Here is a 12407-nt window from a genome sequence, read left to right on the forward strand (position 1 = left end):
AGCCCGACTAATAAATAAGCCCGACTTTCTGCTGCATCGCGCTGTAGCGTACTGGCGCGCTAGCATTGCGTCAAATTTTCGGTCTATTTCAAAAACGATTAATTTAATGAAGAAAATAGCAATTTTCCCGGAATCAGCATTCAATTTTGAATATATCCTTTGATATTCAACCAATTCCGATGAGTACCAGTTTTTGCCGAAAAAAATTTTAAGTCCGAATAAATAAGCCCAAGCGCCAGTACGCTACAGCGCTAGCGCTATGCAGCTGAAATATTCGTTGTATGCAGAGAATTAGCTAGAAATCTGACCGGTAGATGGCGATAGCAGAAAACAGAAAAAAACTATATTATTATTATTATTATTTTTGGGTAAAACGGATTGTCATCTGTAAGTTTGTAAATCCATTCGAGAATTATAATTTTATTGCTTTCTTATGACGGTTACACCTAAGAAACGTAGCCGAACAAACAAATGGATCTAGGCAATTTGCGACAATCCTCCCAATTTCGTCTTTTAAGTTTATTAACAAAAATAGCTCCAAACGATGTTCTAAAAGATTTAGTTATTCATGAAGATTTGATGAAACCAATAGATTTGGTCTCGGGAGCACGTTTACTTCGGTATGTAAGTTTATAAACCCGCTCTGAATTATTATTTGTTTTATTTATTTATTTACTATAATATTTTTTTTAGAGAGCAAGGTGTTGACAAAATGTTTAAGCTTGCTTCTGTAGCTCCTCCTTGGAAAAATTATATTAGACTGTACTTCATTCCTTCTGTCTATGCTGTGGCTGAAAATGTTGCGCAGCAGCTGAAAAGACATGAAGTGGAAAAGACAGTTTCATATCACATCATTGTTGTACCTAAAGTATTAACAGTAATCCATTCTTTTTTTGAATCACTGGGAGTTTTGGATTTTGTAACACTACATAGTTATTCCTGGGATTTCATTCCACTTGACTCCAACTTGCTGTCACTTGAACTTCATCATCTTTTCAAGGCTTCATTTTTGAAAGAAGAAAATTCTTTATTGACATCTGTTGCCAAAGCACTTATGAGTTTTGAATGCCTTTTGGGAAAGTTTTCCTGTGTGATGATGTTGGGTGAAAAGTCTCAAAGAGTCCACAACCTAATGAATGCTTGGAAAAAAGAAATTCAGCCAAATTTTCCAGTAGAAACGGAATTTACCCACCTTATTATGTTAGATCGTAATATTGACTTTGTGTCGCTTCTTTTGACTCAATTAACCTATGAAGGAGTGTTGGATGAAAACCTTAAAGTCAAGTCTGGTTTTGTTTATCTGGATGCTGATGGAGTTGAAGGGCCTCAAAGACTAATGTTAAATGCAACTTCAGATGAAATTTATGGCGAAGTATGTTTCAATTTTGTTTTGTGATATATGCCTTTCCCTTAAATCTCGATTTATGCACTTCACACAAGATTAAAGGAAAACACATATCCGCCGTGTTTCAACATTTAAGCAAAAAAGCCAAGGAGTTGCAACAGAAACGAGATATAAAAAATACCGATTCAATAGAAGAAATGAAGAACTTTGTTTCACATGATTTGAAAAAGATCCAATCTCAGCAAAAATCTTTGGCACTACATATCAGCGCCTGCGAGGTACCATATTTCTGCCTCCTGTAAGAAAATGTTGATATTTCTGATTTTATGACTATTCACCCAATTTATAGATTGTAATGAAACGACAAGCAGGAATACTGGAAGAGCTACTCGAGTTGCAAGAAGACGCAATGTCTGGCACTAAAATGAAAGAATACCTGGCTTTTCTGGAGGATTCCGTAGCTCGGCAATTTGATTTGGCCACCATTCTAAGGTTATGCTGCCTTTATTCGATCATGGAAGACGGTCTACCTGAAAAGGAATATCAGTTACTTCAGAGACAATTATTGCAAGCGTACGGATATAGACACTTAGCAACTTTGCATTACCTCCAGCGGTTGGGGTTGTTTAACCAACGTGATTCTAAAATGATTAGCTTGGAACCTTTACTGCCTGATAGGTTCGCACGAGCGGCCTCTCTTCGATCAGAACACATACCGTTTCGGAAAATCTGCCAACGTTTAAATTTATTGCCGGTTGACGAGTCATCTCAAGCCAACCCATGTGCCAAGAGTGGTCAACATCCGAGTTATGTTTTCGGTGGAGTTTACACACCTCTTGTTTACCATTTGGTTGAAAAATGTGTCAGAGAGAAAGAGCCGTCTTTGGGTGACTACGTTCGCTGTTTTGGTAACAATTTGCGAATCGGAGACTGTAGTCATCCTCAGTCGAGCGCTCGCGGAAAGGTTTTGGTCTGCTTCATCGGTGGTGTTACGTTAGCTGAAGTCGCTTCACTCGACCTTCTGTCTCGCCAACTTGGTCGTCAGATAGTGGTAGCAACTACGTCTACTATCAGCGGGCCAGATTTCATGGAATCCATAGCGTCTCAACATACAGATACGTAGACAATTACGGAATACTCATTCTTCTTCGCGTCTTCATTTACAAGTTTCAAACACCATCAGCAAGAGCTGTTTCTCAGTCTGTACAGAAAATGTGTGTGTTAATACATTCCCACTATGTTATGAATTAGAACGAAAATATGCATTTCATAAAATATCAGTGAGCGGAAGAGAAAATCACGGTGACGTACTGTCAGTCTTAGTCCCTAGTGGTAGACGCAAATATGGGATCAATTCGAATCACGAGATTCCATTGCAACAGAGAAAAGAGAGCACTCTCATCGCTGGTTGTCTGCCCCTTAACGTCAAATTATTTCTAGGGAAAACAACGAAATCTGGCAAGCGGGCTTTCAAAAATTCCGCAAGCGCAGGCAATGCGACTAACGAAGCGCTGTTCCAGATCCGTGAAGTTCAATGAAACTCACAAGTGGAGTGGGTACCAGACCCTCGTAGTTCAGAGCGTACCGTTTAATGGCTTTTGCGGCAATGCATTTGAGGCTCAATTTACTTTGAGTCCGTAATATAATTTCAGCTACGCCTAGAAAACGTACAGCTGATGTTAAATAACAATAAAGATGTGTAAACATGCATCCAATAAAACGAACCTGTTGTTGCTGCATCAAACGGAGTTTCACCGTAAGAATTAACGGCATCCATATGCGCGCCAGCTTCAATTAATCTGATAGAAGTGTGATTAGCTTTACTAAACTGAATAAGAAAACTATTGAAGTACTATACGTCATTATGATAGAGTGTAGGGTTACAAAATCACTGATCGGTTTCGGATATCCAACTATCAGATGCAAAGGCCTATAAATAAACATCAACAGTTTTATGACTGATAAACAATAACATTGTACCACAGAACTGTTTTGCCCTACGTATTTCGTCGATGATCCATTGCGTTCACGTCGAATCCACACTGAATCAGCAATTTGCATGTAGAAGCGCACGGAAACCTAGCAGAAATGTCTTTCCCGATACTTTAAACCCGAAGAAAAATATATAATATTAAATAAATGTGAACTATGTTTTACCTGCAGATATCGACAGTATGAAACTCGTCAACAGGGGTATCAGCACTGGCGGCTAAATGTAATAAAGATGACCCTTCTTTGGAACGGACGTTGAGTCGGTTTAATTTGAAAACGTGTCGGTAAATAGTGTGTTCTTGCTGTGAACTAGCCTTAGACAGTAGTTTGGTAGTGATGGTTACCAAATAAAGTGCTGTCGTGACATTGCAATCCATTTCCTCCTGTTATAGAATATCAAATTAAACAACAGAATGCACTACATTGACGTAAAGGAGCAAGAAAAAAAATAAGACAGAATAAATGACGTACCGCAATTACTTCAACGTCGTCTTTAGGGCCAGGATTGGAAATTTTTGTTTGATTTCGCTCAAGTTCAAGTGCTGTTGACGCTAAGACCTCTTCCAGCACATTAAAAGGTAATTCCAACCCAACGTGTAATACCTTTCGAGATTTAAAATAAATTTTTTTTTATGTAATCAAAGCATTCAGTTTGTTTTTATCAAACCTGGGAAAAGACTTGGGCGAATCGAAGAAGATCTTTAGAAACAGTGAGTTGCATCCGCTGGCGAAGGCGCAGTGCATGAAGCCAAAGGGAGATACAGCGATCAAAGCGGGCATCATCAGCAAACACAGCACCCCGAAACACGATTGGATGAGGAAGTTCCGGATTGTTTATACTCAGTATGCGCTCGCGAATGACTAGACTCTCCATATGAATGGCGTTGGGATTGTGGCGAATGGATTCCAGCTCAGCTAAAGTTTGCACTTCTCTCCAGTTTTCGTAGGCTTCAATTGGATCAACGGGTTGCTTAGGCACGATCTGTTGAGGATCTTCAAACCGCATCTAAGCACAACGCGTTTAACGAACGACTAGCTAAAACATTTGTTGTTACTTCTGAATTACCTCCATGGCGCGATGCAAATAATCATAAGCCAGATCGATGTTGTAGCTATCTTTATCGTTAGCAAAGGAAGCTCCAAGAAGCTCTAATGCTTCTATTCTTTCCCGCCGACTAAATTCAGGTCGCGTCATGAGATAGTCAACTACTCCCGATTTCGTTCTTTCGGCGGCACACAGTAACGGGGACATCCCTTGTTCGTTAAGCGTTATTTTACTGCCATACTCGATTAATTCACGCACAATCGCAACATGTCCGCATTCGGCAGAAAAATGCAAAGCTGTCGCACCGCAATGCGCCTTCTGATTTGGATCTGCTCCTTGTTCCAGCAAACATTTTACAACTTCCAAGTGCCCTTTGAATGCAGCAATCATCAGGCAGGTATTATTGTACTTATTGGCCAGGTGAATATCGGCTTTGTGTTCTATCAAATATTTAACAATGTCTAAACGTCCATCGAACGATGCCGCCCGAAGAGGGGTTGAAAATGTCTTCGTTGGGTGGTTGACATCGGCCCCTGCTTTAACCAAGGCCTTAACAACCTTCAGATGACCAGCCCCTGAAAGAAAATTTCTCATTGTATTGATGCTGAAACTCAACAAATTAACTTTCTTACCTGCTGCACACCAAAGAGGACTAGCACCTTCAATCAAATACCCATCAAACTTTACATCTCCCTCTTGTTCAATGTTTGGTTTGAACTGACTCAAAAGCATTTTGACCACACTTTCCTTGCCATTGCGTGCTGCTATCAGTAGTGGTGTACATCTCTGACCTTGCTCTTCTGTTATCTATTCCAGCAATCAGAAATGGTAAAAAAAAAAAAAGAAAACAAGTCAACTTGTGAAAGGATGTTTAGCATATAGAATAGATTATTTTCTAAGTAAGAGTCATCCTGTATATGGTTTTTGAATATTAACCAATAACAGAACAGTAACACCATCACAATAATTACTTGACATGTCAAAATGGAACGTAATATCAGAAACACGGGGATGTCCTGAAACATTTAATATGCCTATTTTAAAAATTTTCAATTAACTAACCAATTCCTAGGGAAAAAATAGAGAAATAATTTTACAACCTACCTGGCTCAGTAATTCAGACTGCTGGGACTGGTTGAGCTCAGAGAGGAGCGCATACAGAGTAATTGCTAGGCCATCTCTCGCAGCGAAGAAAATTCTTTCTCGAAGTGTTTCAATACGAAGAAGTTCAGAATCTTCCTTTCCACTCATTATGCTTGGGCCATTTCACTGCCACTAGGAACAAGAGAGAAAAAAACTTACAAATTGGATTCCTTTTGTTGCAAAGAATGATTTTAGTAGACGACGGAGTAGCAGACTACGTTTCAGAATTTTTGTTTCCGTCGAGGCATTGTTGACGGAAATAGAATAAAAAGAAGCTGCGCAGAATGCCACTTCCCTTCCCTTTTGCCTTGCAACTTGCAAGGTCCTTTTACTCAAGTGCGCGGAAAAGGAGGCCGACTAGCCGGCCGCTATGAACTCGCCCCCAGGCTTTCTATTCCCCGCATATTGGACGAAATTTAGGCGTTGACCAATCCCTGCACGCCAGACCAAGTTCCCCATCCCTTCTTTTACGTCACAGATTGGAGACGGGATCGACTGACGTGGAAGTACTTGTACTTTACGAATTTTTTCTTAGCCTGGTGATGGTAACGAATTTTTATTTTACGCATTCGAGTTAACGCAAATAGAGTATCAAGATCTGATATGTTAAAGTATCGCTTCATATTTACGGGAACCGTCAGTGTTCTGAAGCAAGCCATTGACCTCGGTCAATGACTTCAGCTTCCAATCTTTAGAAAAAAATAATAATAAGAGAGTAATAGAATGAAAATTAAGAAAATTGCTAATATTTTTCTTGACTGAGCAAACTACTTATGTGTTTTGACTTTTGCACCATGTATGTTGCATCACCTCCTTTTGCCTCTTCTTCTCAGTCAACTAACATATGGATTAGAGCATGGAAGCTCTCTCAGAAGTGTGGTGAAATTACACAACCGTCTAAGTTGTGCTTTTCTTCTCAATTACAAAGATTGAACTTCATTGACTTTACCTGATACCTGGACTTCTTCTTGGATATTGACTTCAACATGAATACCGAAGAAATTTTGTTTGACAACCTGCTGGATACCTCTGTTGACGGAAATGTGTTTCTCGAAGATTTGATTGAAGATCCAGCTGCCAATGTGTTGGAACAAGCCATGAAGGAGAATATGGTACATGTTTCTTGTGTATATTTGGTTGTTTAGTCCATTCATATTAATTATATGCTTCTTTAGATGGAAGTCTGGGAGTCAAATGACTATGAACTCCTCAATTCACCTCTTGCTGGGGAACTGAAATTCGATGACATCACACAACCAACTAACTATCTAGAATGGATCAATTGGGATCAGAAAGAAAAGGCTGATACCCTGGTTCCGGCATCCAACAGTTCTGACAGTGGCCTTTCTAGTGATTTCCACTATGACCAACAGCTCTCTCCATGTATGTGTTAAAACCTCACTTAAGCTTTCAAGAAAATTTGAACTCTAATGAACTAAACGTAACTTCCAGCCAATGAAATGGATCGTTCTACACCGACTGGATCTCCTACCGGTGGTGGTGGTGGCAGCTCAATCTGTAGTAGCGTTGACGTAGACAGTGTCAGCAGTCCGGATACCTTATGCCCCTCATCACCATGCTCCGACATACATTTGATCGACGATGCTAACGATATCGAAATCAATTCTTCCAAATCCATATCCTCACCTGCGATACCCCCAAAATCCACGAGTCCTCCTCTGGTCTTCCCCGTCTCTCTAAAAGATTTGAATCTTCGCGAAATTAAAGCGGTGAAAATCATTCGCAATGGCTCCACTTTGGTATCAAGCGCCGCCTCGGCCGTCTTAGGTGGAATCAAATCCACATCGGCCCAAGTTCCTGACGCAATCAAGAAATTATTGGGACCAGTTCAGCTTCCTGTTTCTTCAGTTCCAACATCGTCGTCAACGAAAAGTTCATATCCTCCAATCGTGCTTTCAGGTAGGCTGCACAAACTAAGTAAATAAATATTTTAAAGTAAATTACCATAAAATAAAATACACGATATTATCATTTTCTAATGGATTTCAGAAGAAGAACGTCGTCTTTTAGCTAAGGAAGGTGTTGAACTGCCAAGCCATTACCCTCTCACCAAACACGAAGAGCGAGAACTTAAACGTATCCGCCGCAAAATCCGCAACAAAATTTCGGCACAGGATTCTAGGAAAAGGAAGCGCGTCTACATGGACGGTCTAGAAGATCGAGTTAAGCTGTGCTCTGATGAGAATATGTCGCTTCAAAAGCGCATCCGTTTGCTCGAAACGGAGAATAAATCGCTGTTATCGCAACTGAAAAGGCTTCAAAACATTCTGACAGGTCAGGGTGGAAATCAAGCATCGCCTACAGTTGCAGCGATAACAGCGGCCTCTACCACGGCAGGAACTAATACCAACACCAACAGCAAAGAGGGGCTTTCGACAACTAGCAACACGGCGCAACCAGCCACCTGCCTTCTGGTGCTGATGCTCTCATTTGCGCTTTTCCTCTTGCCGAACCTAAGACCAGACTCCAATAAGAGTCTTACAGATGGCCGGACAAACTCAGCAGCCTCTCAAATGGCACAATCGATGATGAAAATGCCACCATTCGCCGGTAAGAAAGCTTGTTCGATAAACAAATCTATATCAAAAGGATTTCCGCATTTTTTTTTATTTGTTATTTTGGATTGCGTACATAGGTCGTTCCAGAGCATTGTTACAAGATACATTGGCTTTGGATGCTGACTCTGACATGACAGACATTGAGCTCCTCGAAATTGCATTGGGGGGAGAGGTGGTTATTGGGGAAGAAGACGAAGAAGATGAGAGCGAACTATACGTCCCTCTGCCTCTTGGCCCACTAGCAATGCCTGGAGGCAAGAATGATGTTCTTAAAAGCCAATGGGGTCAGAAGTTTGGCAAGCAATATCCGGCCAATCCGAAAAGAAGCGTTCCGGCTTTCTTACTAGAACATGACTACCATTCAGCTGATCCCACTGCCAAGCGTGCACGCTTCAAAGAGATTTGGGAAGAAGTTGAGACCATCGTGCCTCCTTCTCCCATATCAAATGTGTATTCTGGCGCCACAAAGGACTTAAATCAATCTCAGCTTTATGACGAACTTGCTGAGCTTGCACGCGGACAAAACATCGTCGTCCGTATCTCGTCAGAAGAGCTTTGAAGACTTAAATGGAAATGATACTCGTCGTTGTTCCTTTAACGTCGAGATGCTTGTGATCCTCGGTGTTGCCTTCTTCCTTCTTCTCCTGCATCATCCGATCTATCTCAGCCTGCTCGCACTGGACCCATTCCCATGTCAAATCATTTATTTGGTGCTGGTTTAAGTAGATGCTAGAGATGCAACAACCTCAGCCCTTTATTTCGAATCTATTGTTCCCTTTCCTTCTTTTTTTCTGAATTTAGTGTGGCCAATTCCATTACTGGCTTTTAGTTGGCGGTGGGTATTTCCGTGTGCAATTCTGTCGTTCGAAAAACAATTTCCAGCGTCAGCTCCTCTCCATTTGTAGAGTTAGACTGATTAGGTATGTTACCTCTTTTTCCCGTTTGTGTTGTTTTCACCCTCTCTCCGTCTTTGGTGAACATTAAGAATCTTAGCACTTGAACGAATCAGGGGAAAAAAGAAATTAGGGTCAAGTGAACTTCCTGTTTGTTGTATCCTCGCATCAATGCAACCCTTTTTTTTTTGTAAGTTGTGCAGAGCAACTTGAGTTGACTTTAAAATTACCTTAACGTTTGCTGTCGTATCTCATAACTACCCAAAGATGTTGGGTTCTGTCTAATCCTTGCGTTCATTTTTTTTTGTCCGTTTGTTGTCACCTTTCCAATATTTTTACACAAAACTAGCCAGATAATGAGCTATTTGGTATCTATTATATTGTGTTTGACCCTAAAATCACATATTTCGTATTTCCCCCCCGTGATGGTGTTTCTAAGAGAACAGTTTTATATAATAAACCAAAAATGTTACTGGGATTGAAAACGCTTTTTCTTTGATATGTTATCATAGTAAAATATTTTATTGTTCAATGACCTTAATGTTCGAAAACGAAATACCAAAAAGTGGTATACTTTTCTTTATTAATTTATTGATTAAAAATAATACTTTTTTGGAAAACTCGCACAAGGAAAGGAGATCTTTTTCTGCTTCTAGAGCGACAAATTCTACATTTGATAGAAATTGTTTAGACGTTGCGAAATGTCCCATTACATGGCTTACGATAACATTTCTGAACGCCTAATTTTTATTCATTCAACACCATAAAGTATAGCAATAAGAATTTGCAGTAAGATTTCAGAAGTGACTTGTTGTTTAATCCAAATAGGCTTCCAATGACATTTAAATCCAGTAAAAAAAATTGCGGAGGGCCTGAAATACATTAATTGGGATATTTATATTTATTTATTTTTTATTTATTTTTAGAATGTCAGATGATGCATTCCTCCTTTCTAAACAATCATTATAAATTGATCGTTAGCAGTGAATCGGGGTGAATAGTTGATTAACTGACTAATTGATTATTTTTAAAAGATAAAATTTACTTTAAGCTAGGCAACGCTGCAGAAGAGCCAGCGCCACCAAGTCCAAGCGGAAGGCAAGGCAAGTAAAGTATACAGTACTGTATATCTTTTCTTTTGGTTTATGGTGCCCTTGCTGCAACCATGAAGGTATTGTAATGTTCCAGTGAACATATTCCCATTGATTTGTATTCTTATCTCTAGATTAGTTTCGATTGCTAAATTTCAAACTTCTGTGCTTTGTGAGTTTGAGAACTTTCTTGTGATGGATGTTGTAGATTTAAAGCGATGTGTCGAGCCGGGGCAGAACACACGTATCCATGGAATTTAATGACAGTTTCATGCTTGTCAATGTTTCCATGTATTTAGTTTTCTTAGTGTAGTGCATGGAAGTTTTTGAAAGAACGAGCGTTCTCGTAAAAAAACCAGGTTAAATAAAAATTTTCTGTTTATTTCTTCTAGTTGAACATCAGCTACCCCGCCACCGGGGCACAGAAATTGGTCGACATTGAAGATGAACGCAAAGTTCGAATCTTCTATGAGAAACGCATGGGTGCCGAAGTTGAGGCTGATGGTCTTGGAGATGAATGGAAAGGATATGTGTTCAGGATTGCTGGTGGCAACGACAAACAAGGATTCCCCATGAAACAGGGTATCCTCACCACAGGTATTGGCATTTTTTTTTGCATTTCTGGTCCTTGCCCACTCTCCCATTACAGACACGGATCTAAATGCTGTGTTTGGAAGTAAGAAAGGGTGGTAGAATGAATTCATCTTTAATTTGGGGACTTTGAGTTCAGTGATATTTCCTCAGTGTACGGATGATACATTGTATCGTGTAGTCACATATCAGTGACACCATTAATATTGGAGTCTAATACTTATGTTTCAATCTTTCAGGTCGTGTTCGACTCCTGTTCTCTAAAGGGCATTCCTGCTTCCGTGAGAGACGAACTGGTGAAAGGAGGCGTAAGTCAGTCAGGGGTTGCATCGTTGATGCTAATCTTTCTGTTTTGGCCGTTGTTGTTGTGAAGAAGGGTGAACAGGTATCTTATATCGCATGGGTTTGAATTCGAAATTCCGTATACTAAACCAAATATTCCCCAGGAAATCCCCGGCTTGACTGATGTCACTGTACCCAAGCGTTTGGGACCTAAGCGTGCTTCTAAGATCCGCAAACTCTTCAACCTTTCCAAGGAAGATGATGTCAGGCAGTATGTCATCAAACGACCATTGCCCGTCAAGGAAGGCAAGAAGCCGCGTTTCCGCTCACCCAAGATCCAGCGTTTGGTTACCCCAGTTGTTCTTCAGGTAAGTGAAATTTCATGTCCTTTATTATTGGTTTTTCTAGTACCACTACATGTGGTATTGTTGGGGTTCTGAGGTGGTATGAGGGTGTCAGGTTGAGTTTGTCAGATTTCTTTGTCCTCTATGTGAAGGTGCTATGCTGCATTGTTTCATGTCAAGTTTTTTCTTTTCCCTGCAGCGCAAACGTCATCGCATTGCCCTGAAGAAGAAGCGCGCTGTCAACAGACGCGAACAGGCTGCCGACTATGCTCGTCTTTTGGCCGTTCGTACTAAAGAGGCCAAGGTTAAGCGAGCTGAGGAGGTTAAACGTCGTCGTTCCCGATCTGCATCGAAATCTTCCGTTGGTACACAATAGAAAGTGTTTCGGCTGATTGAAATCCCAACATCTGTATGCCGACTTTTCTAATGTGAAATACATGGGCGGAACGCAAAATTCTTTTTATTTGCTTACTATTTTACATCACAATTCAGCGAAAGAAAGTTTAAGGCATATTTTTTATCCCAGATTCACGATCTATAGATTTTACATAAACAGGCCTTGATTGTTCTCTTAGTCTTTCTTGTGCAATTCCTTGTTTTTTCCCAGGTCGAACAGTGACCGTTTTTGGTGGCAAATTAACTGGCCGTGGATAAGGGTTTCTGTAGTGCAGGGCTGTAAAAATCAAGCCTTTAGATACAATATATTTCCTTGAATGATAAAAGGACATTACCCATTTCAAGTCTTGCTTCTGCTTCTTGAAGATGATCTTTGATGGCTTGAGGCTCTTGCACATTTCTGTTTACGAGAAACCAATGTTTAGTCTCGTTCAAAATATATTTTCTTTCTTCTTCAGTATTATTCGGGTTGACGGCATTCCACGATCGACCTACTTGCAATATTTTTTTGTAAAGGCTCAGTGTTTGTCTTTTCAAAGGAAAGCTGCCAGCCATGACGAAATCCTCAAAAGGATTGCAGTTTCGTCATAAATCTTTTAAAAAATACCGTTAAGTAGTAATGGAAAAAGAATTAGCTTTAGCTAAAAAAATGTAATACATAATAGTAATTTCACTAAATCCTCCACGAATACAGTTGGGGACTCTG

At 40.1% G+C, this 12407-nt stretch overlaps 4 protein-coding genes and 1 long non-coding RNA gene across 9 annotated transcripts; 3 read left to right on the forward strand and 2 right to left on the reverse strand.

Annotated features, from left to right (window-relative positions):
* The first annotated feature begins 392 nt into the window (after positions 1–392).
* Positions 393–2592, forward strand: LOC130685248 (vacuolar protein sorting-associated protein 33B-like). The gene is made up of 4 exons (XM_057508516.2): positions 393–620; positions 694–1372; positions 1441–1623; positions 1695–2592. Exons 1-4 carry the CDS (start codon positions 472–474, stop codon positions 2466–2468), a joined length of 1785 nt encoding a protein of 594 aa, XP_057364499.1. The 5' UTR covers positions 393–471; the 3' UTR covers positions 2469–2592.
* LOC130685242 (protein fem-1 homolog B-like) lies at positions 2497–5830 on the reverse strand. Of its 3 annotated transcripts, none has more exons than XM_057508506.2 (10): positions 5487–5829; positions 5015–5189; positions 4404–4957; positions 4005–4343; positions 3809–3940; positions 3503–3720; positions 3347–3424; positions 3204–3275; positions 3071–3144; positions 2497–3003 (listed from the first exon to the last, which is right to left on the reverse strand). In XM_057508506.2, the coding sequence occupies exons 1-10, from the start codon at positions 5631–5633 to the stop codon at positions 2846–2848; spliced, it is 1947 nt and encodes a 648-aa protein (XP_057364489.1). In that variant the 5' UTR covers positions 5634–5829; the 3' UTR covers positions 2497–2845. The 3 variants fall into 3 exon arrangements, with proteins under 3 accessions (XP_057364489.1, XP_057364490.1, XP_057364491.1); XM_057508507.1 differs by lacking the exon at positions 5487–5829 and adding an exon at positions 5354–5417; XM_057508508.2 differs by lacking the exons at positions 2497–3003; positions 3071–3144; positions 3204–3275 and having other exon boundaries at positions 3348–3437; positions 5487–5830.
* Positions 5831–5910: 80 nt separating this feature from the next.
* On the forward strand, positions 5911–8876 carry LOC130685246 (cyclic AMP-responsive element-binding protein 3-like protein 4). Of its 3 annotated transcripts, none has more exons than XM_057508513.2 (6): positions 5911–6031; positions 6454–6637; positions 6701–6908; positions 6978–7463; positions 7536–8096; positions 8182–8876. In XM_057508513.2, exons 2-6 carry the CDS (start codon positions 6512–6514, stop codon positions 8661–8663), a joined length of 1863 nt encoding a protein of 620 aa, XP_057364496.1. In that variant the 5' UTR covers positions 5911–6031; positions 6454–6511; the 3' UTR covers positions 8664–8876. The 3 variants fall into 3 exon arrangements, with proteins under 3 accessions (XP_057364496.1, XP_057364495.1, XP_057364497.1); XM_057508512.2 differs by having other exon boundaries at positions 5912–6070; XM_057508514.2 differs by having other exon boundaries at positions 5912–6070; positions 6978–7445; positions 8182–8875.
* A 1172-nt stretch (positions 8877–10048) lies between these two features.
* On the forward strand, positions 10049–11759 carry LOC130685273 (small ribosomal subunit protein eS6-like). The gene is made up of 5 exons (XM_057508551.1): positions 10049–10168; positions 10481–10685; positions 10919–11064; positions 11126–11329; positions 11505–11759. Exons 1-5 carry the CDS (start codon positions 10163–10165, stop codon positions 11679–11681), a joined length of 738 nt encoding a protein of 245 aa, XP_057364534.1. The 5' UTR covers positions 10049–10162; the 3' UTR covers positions 11682–11759.
* Positions 11760–11909: 150 nt separating this feature from the next.
* Positions 11910–12403, reverse strand: LOC130685314 (uncharacterized). Its single transcript, XR_008999571.2, has 4 exons — positions 12360–12403; positions 12197–12294; positions 12037–12101; positions 11910–11978 (listed from the first exon to the last, which is right to left on the reverse strand). It is a non-coding gene; the product is annotated as an uncharacterized LOC130685314 (long non-coding RNA).
* Positions 12404–12407: the final 4 nt, after the last annotated feature.

The sequence above is a fragment of the Daphnia carinata genome, chromosome 3, assembly GCF_022539665.2.
Source record: "Daphnia carinata strain CSIRO-1 chromosome 3, CSIRO_AGI_Dcar_HiC_V3, whole genome shotgun sequence".
NCBI lineage: Eukaryota > Metazoa > Arthropoda > Branchiopoda > Diplostraca > Daphniidae > Daphnia > Daphnia carinata.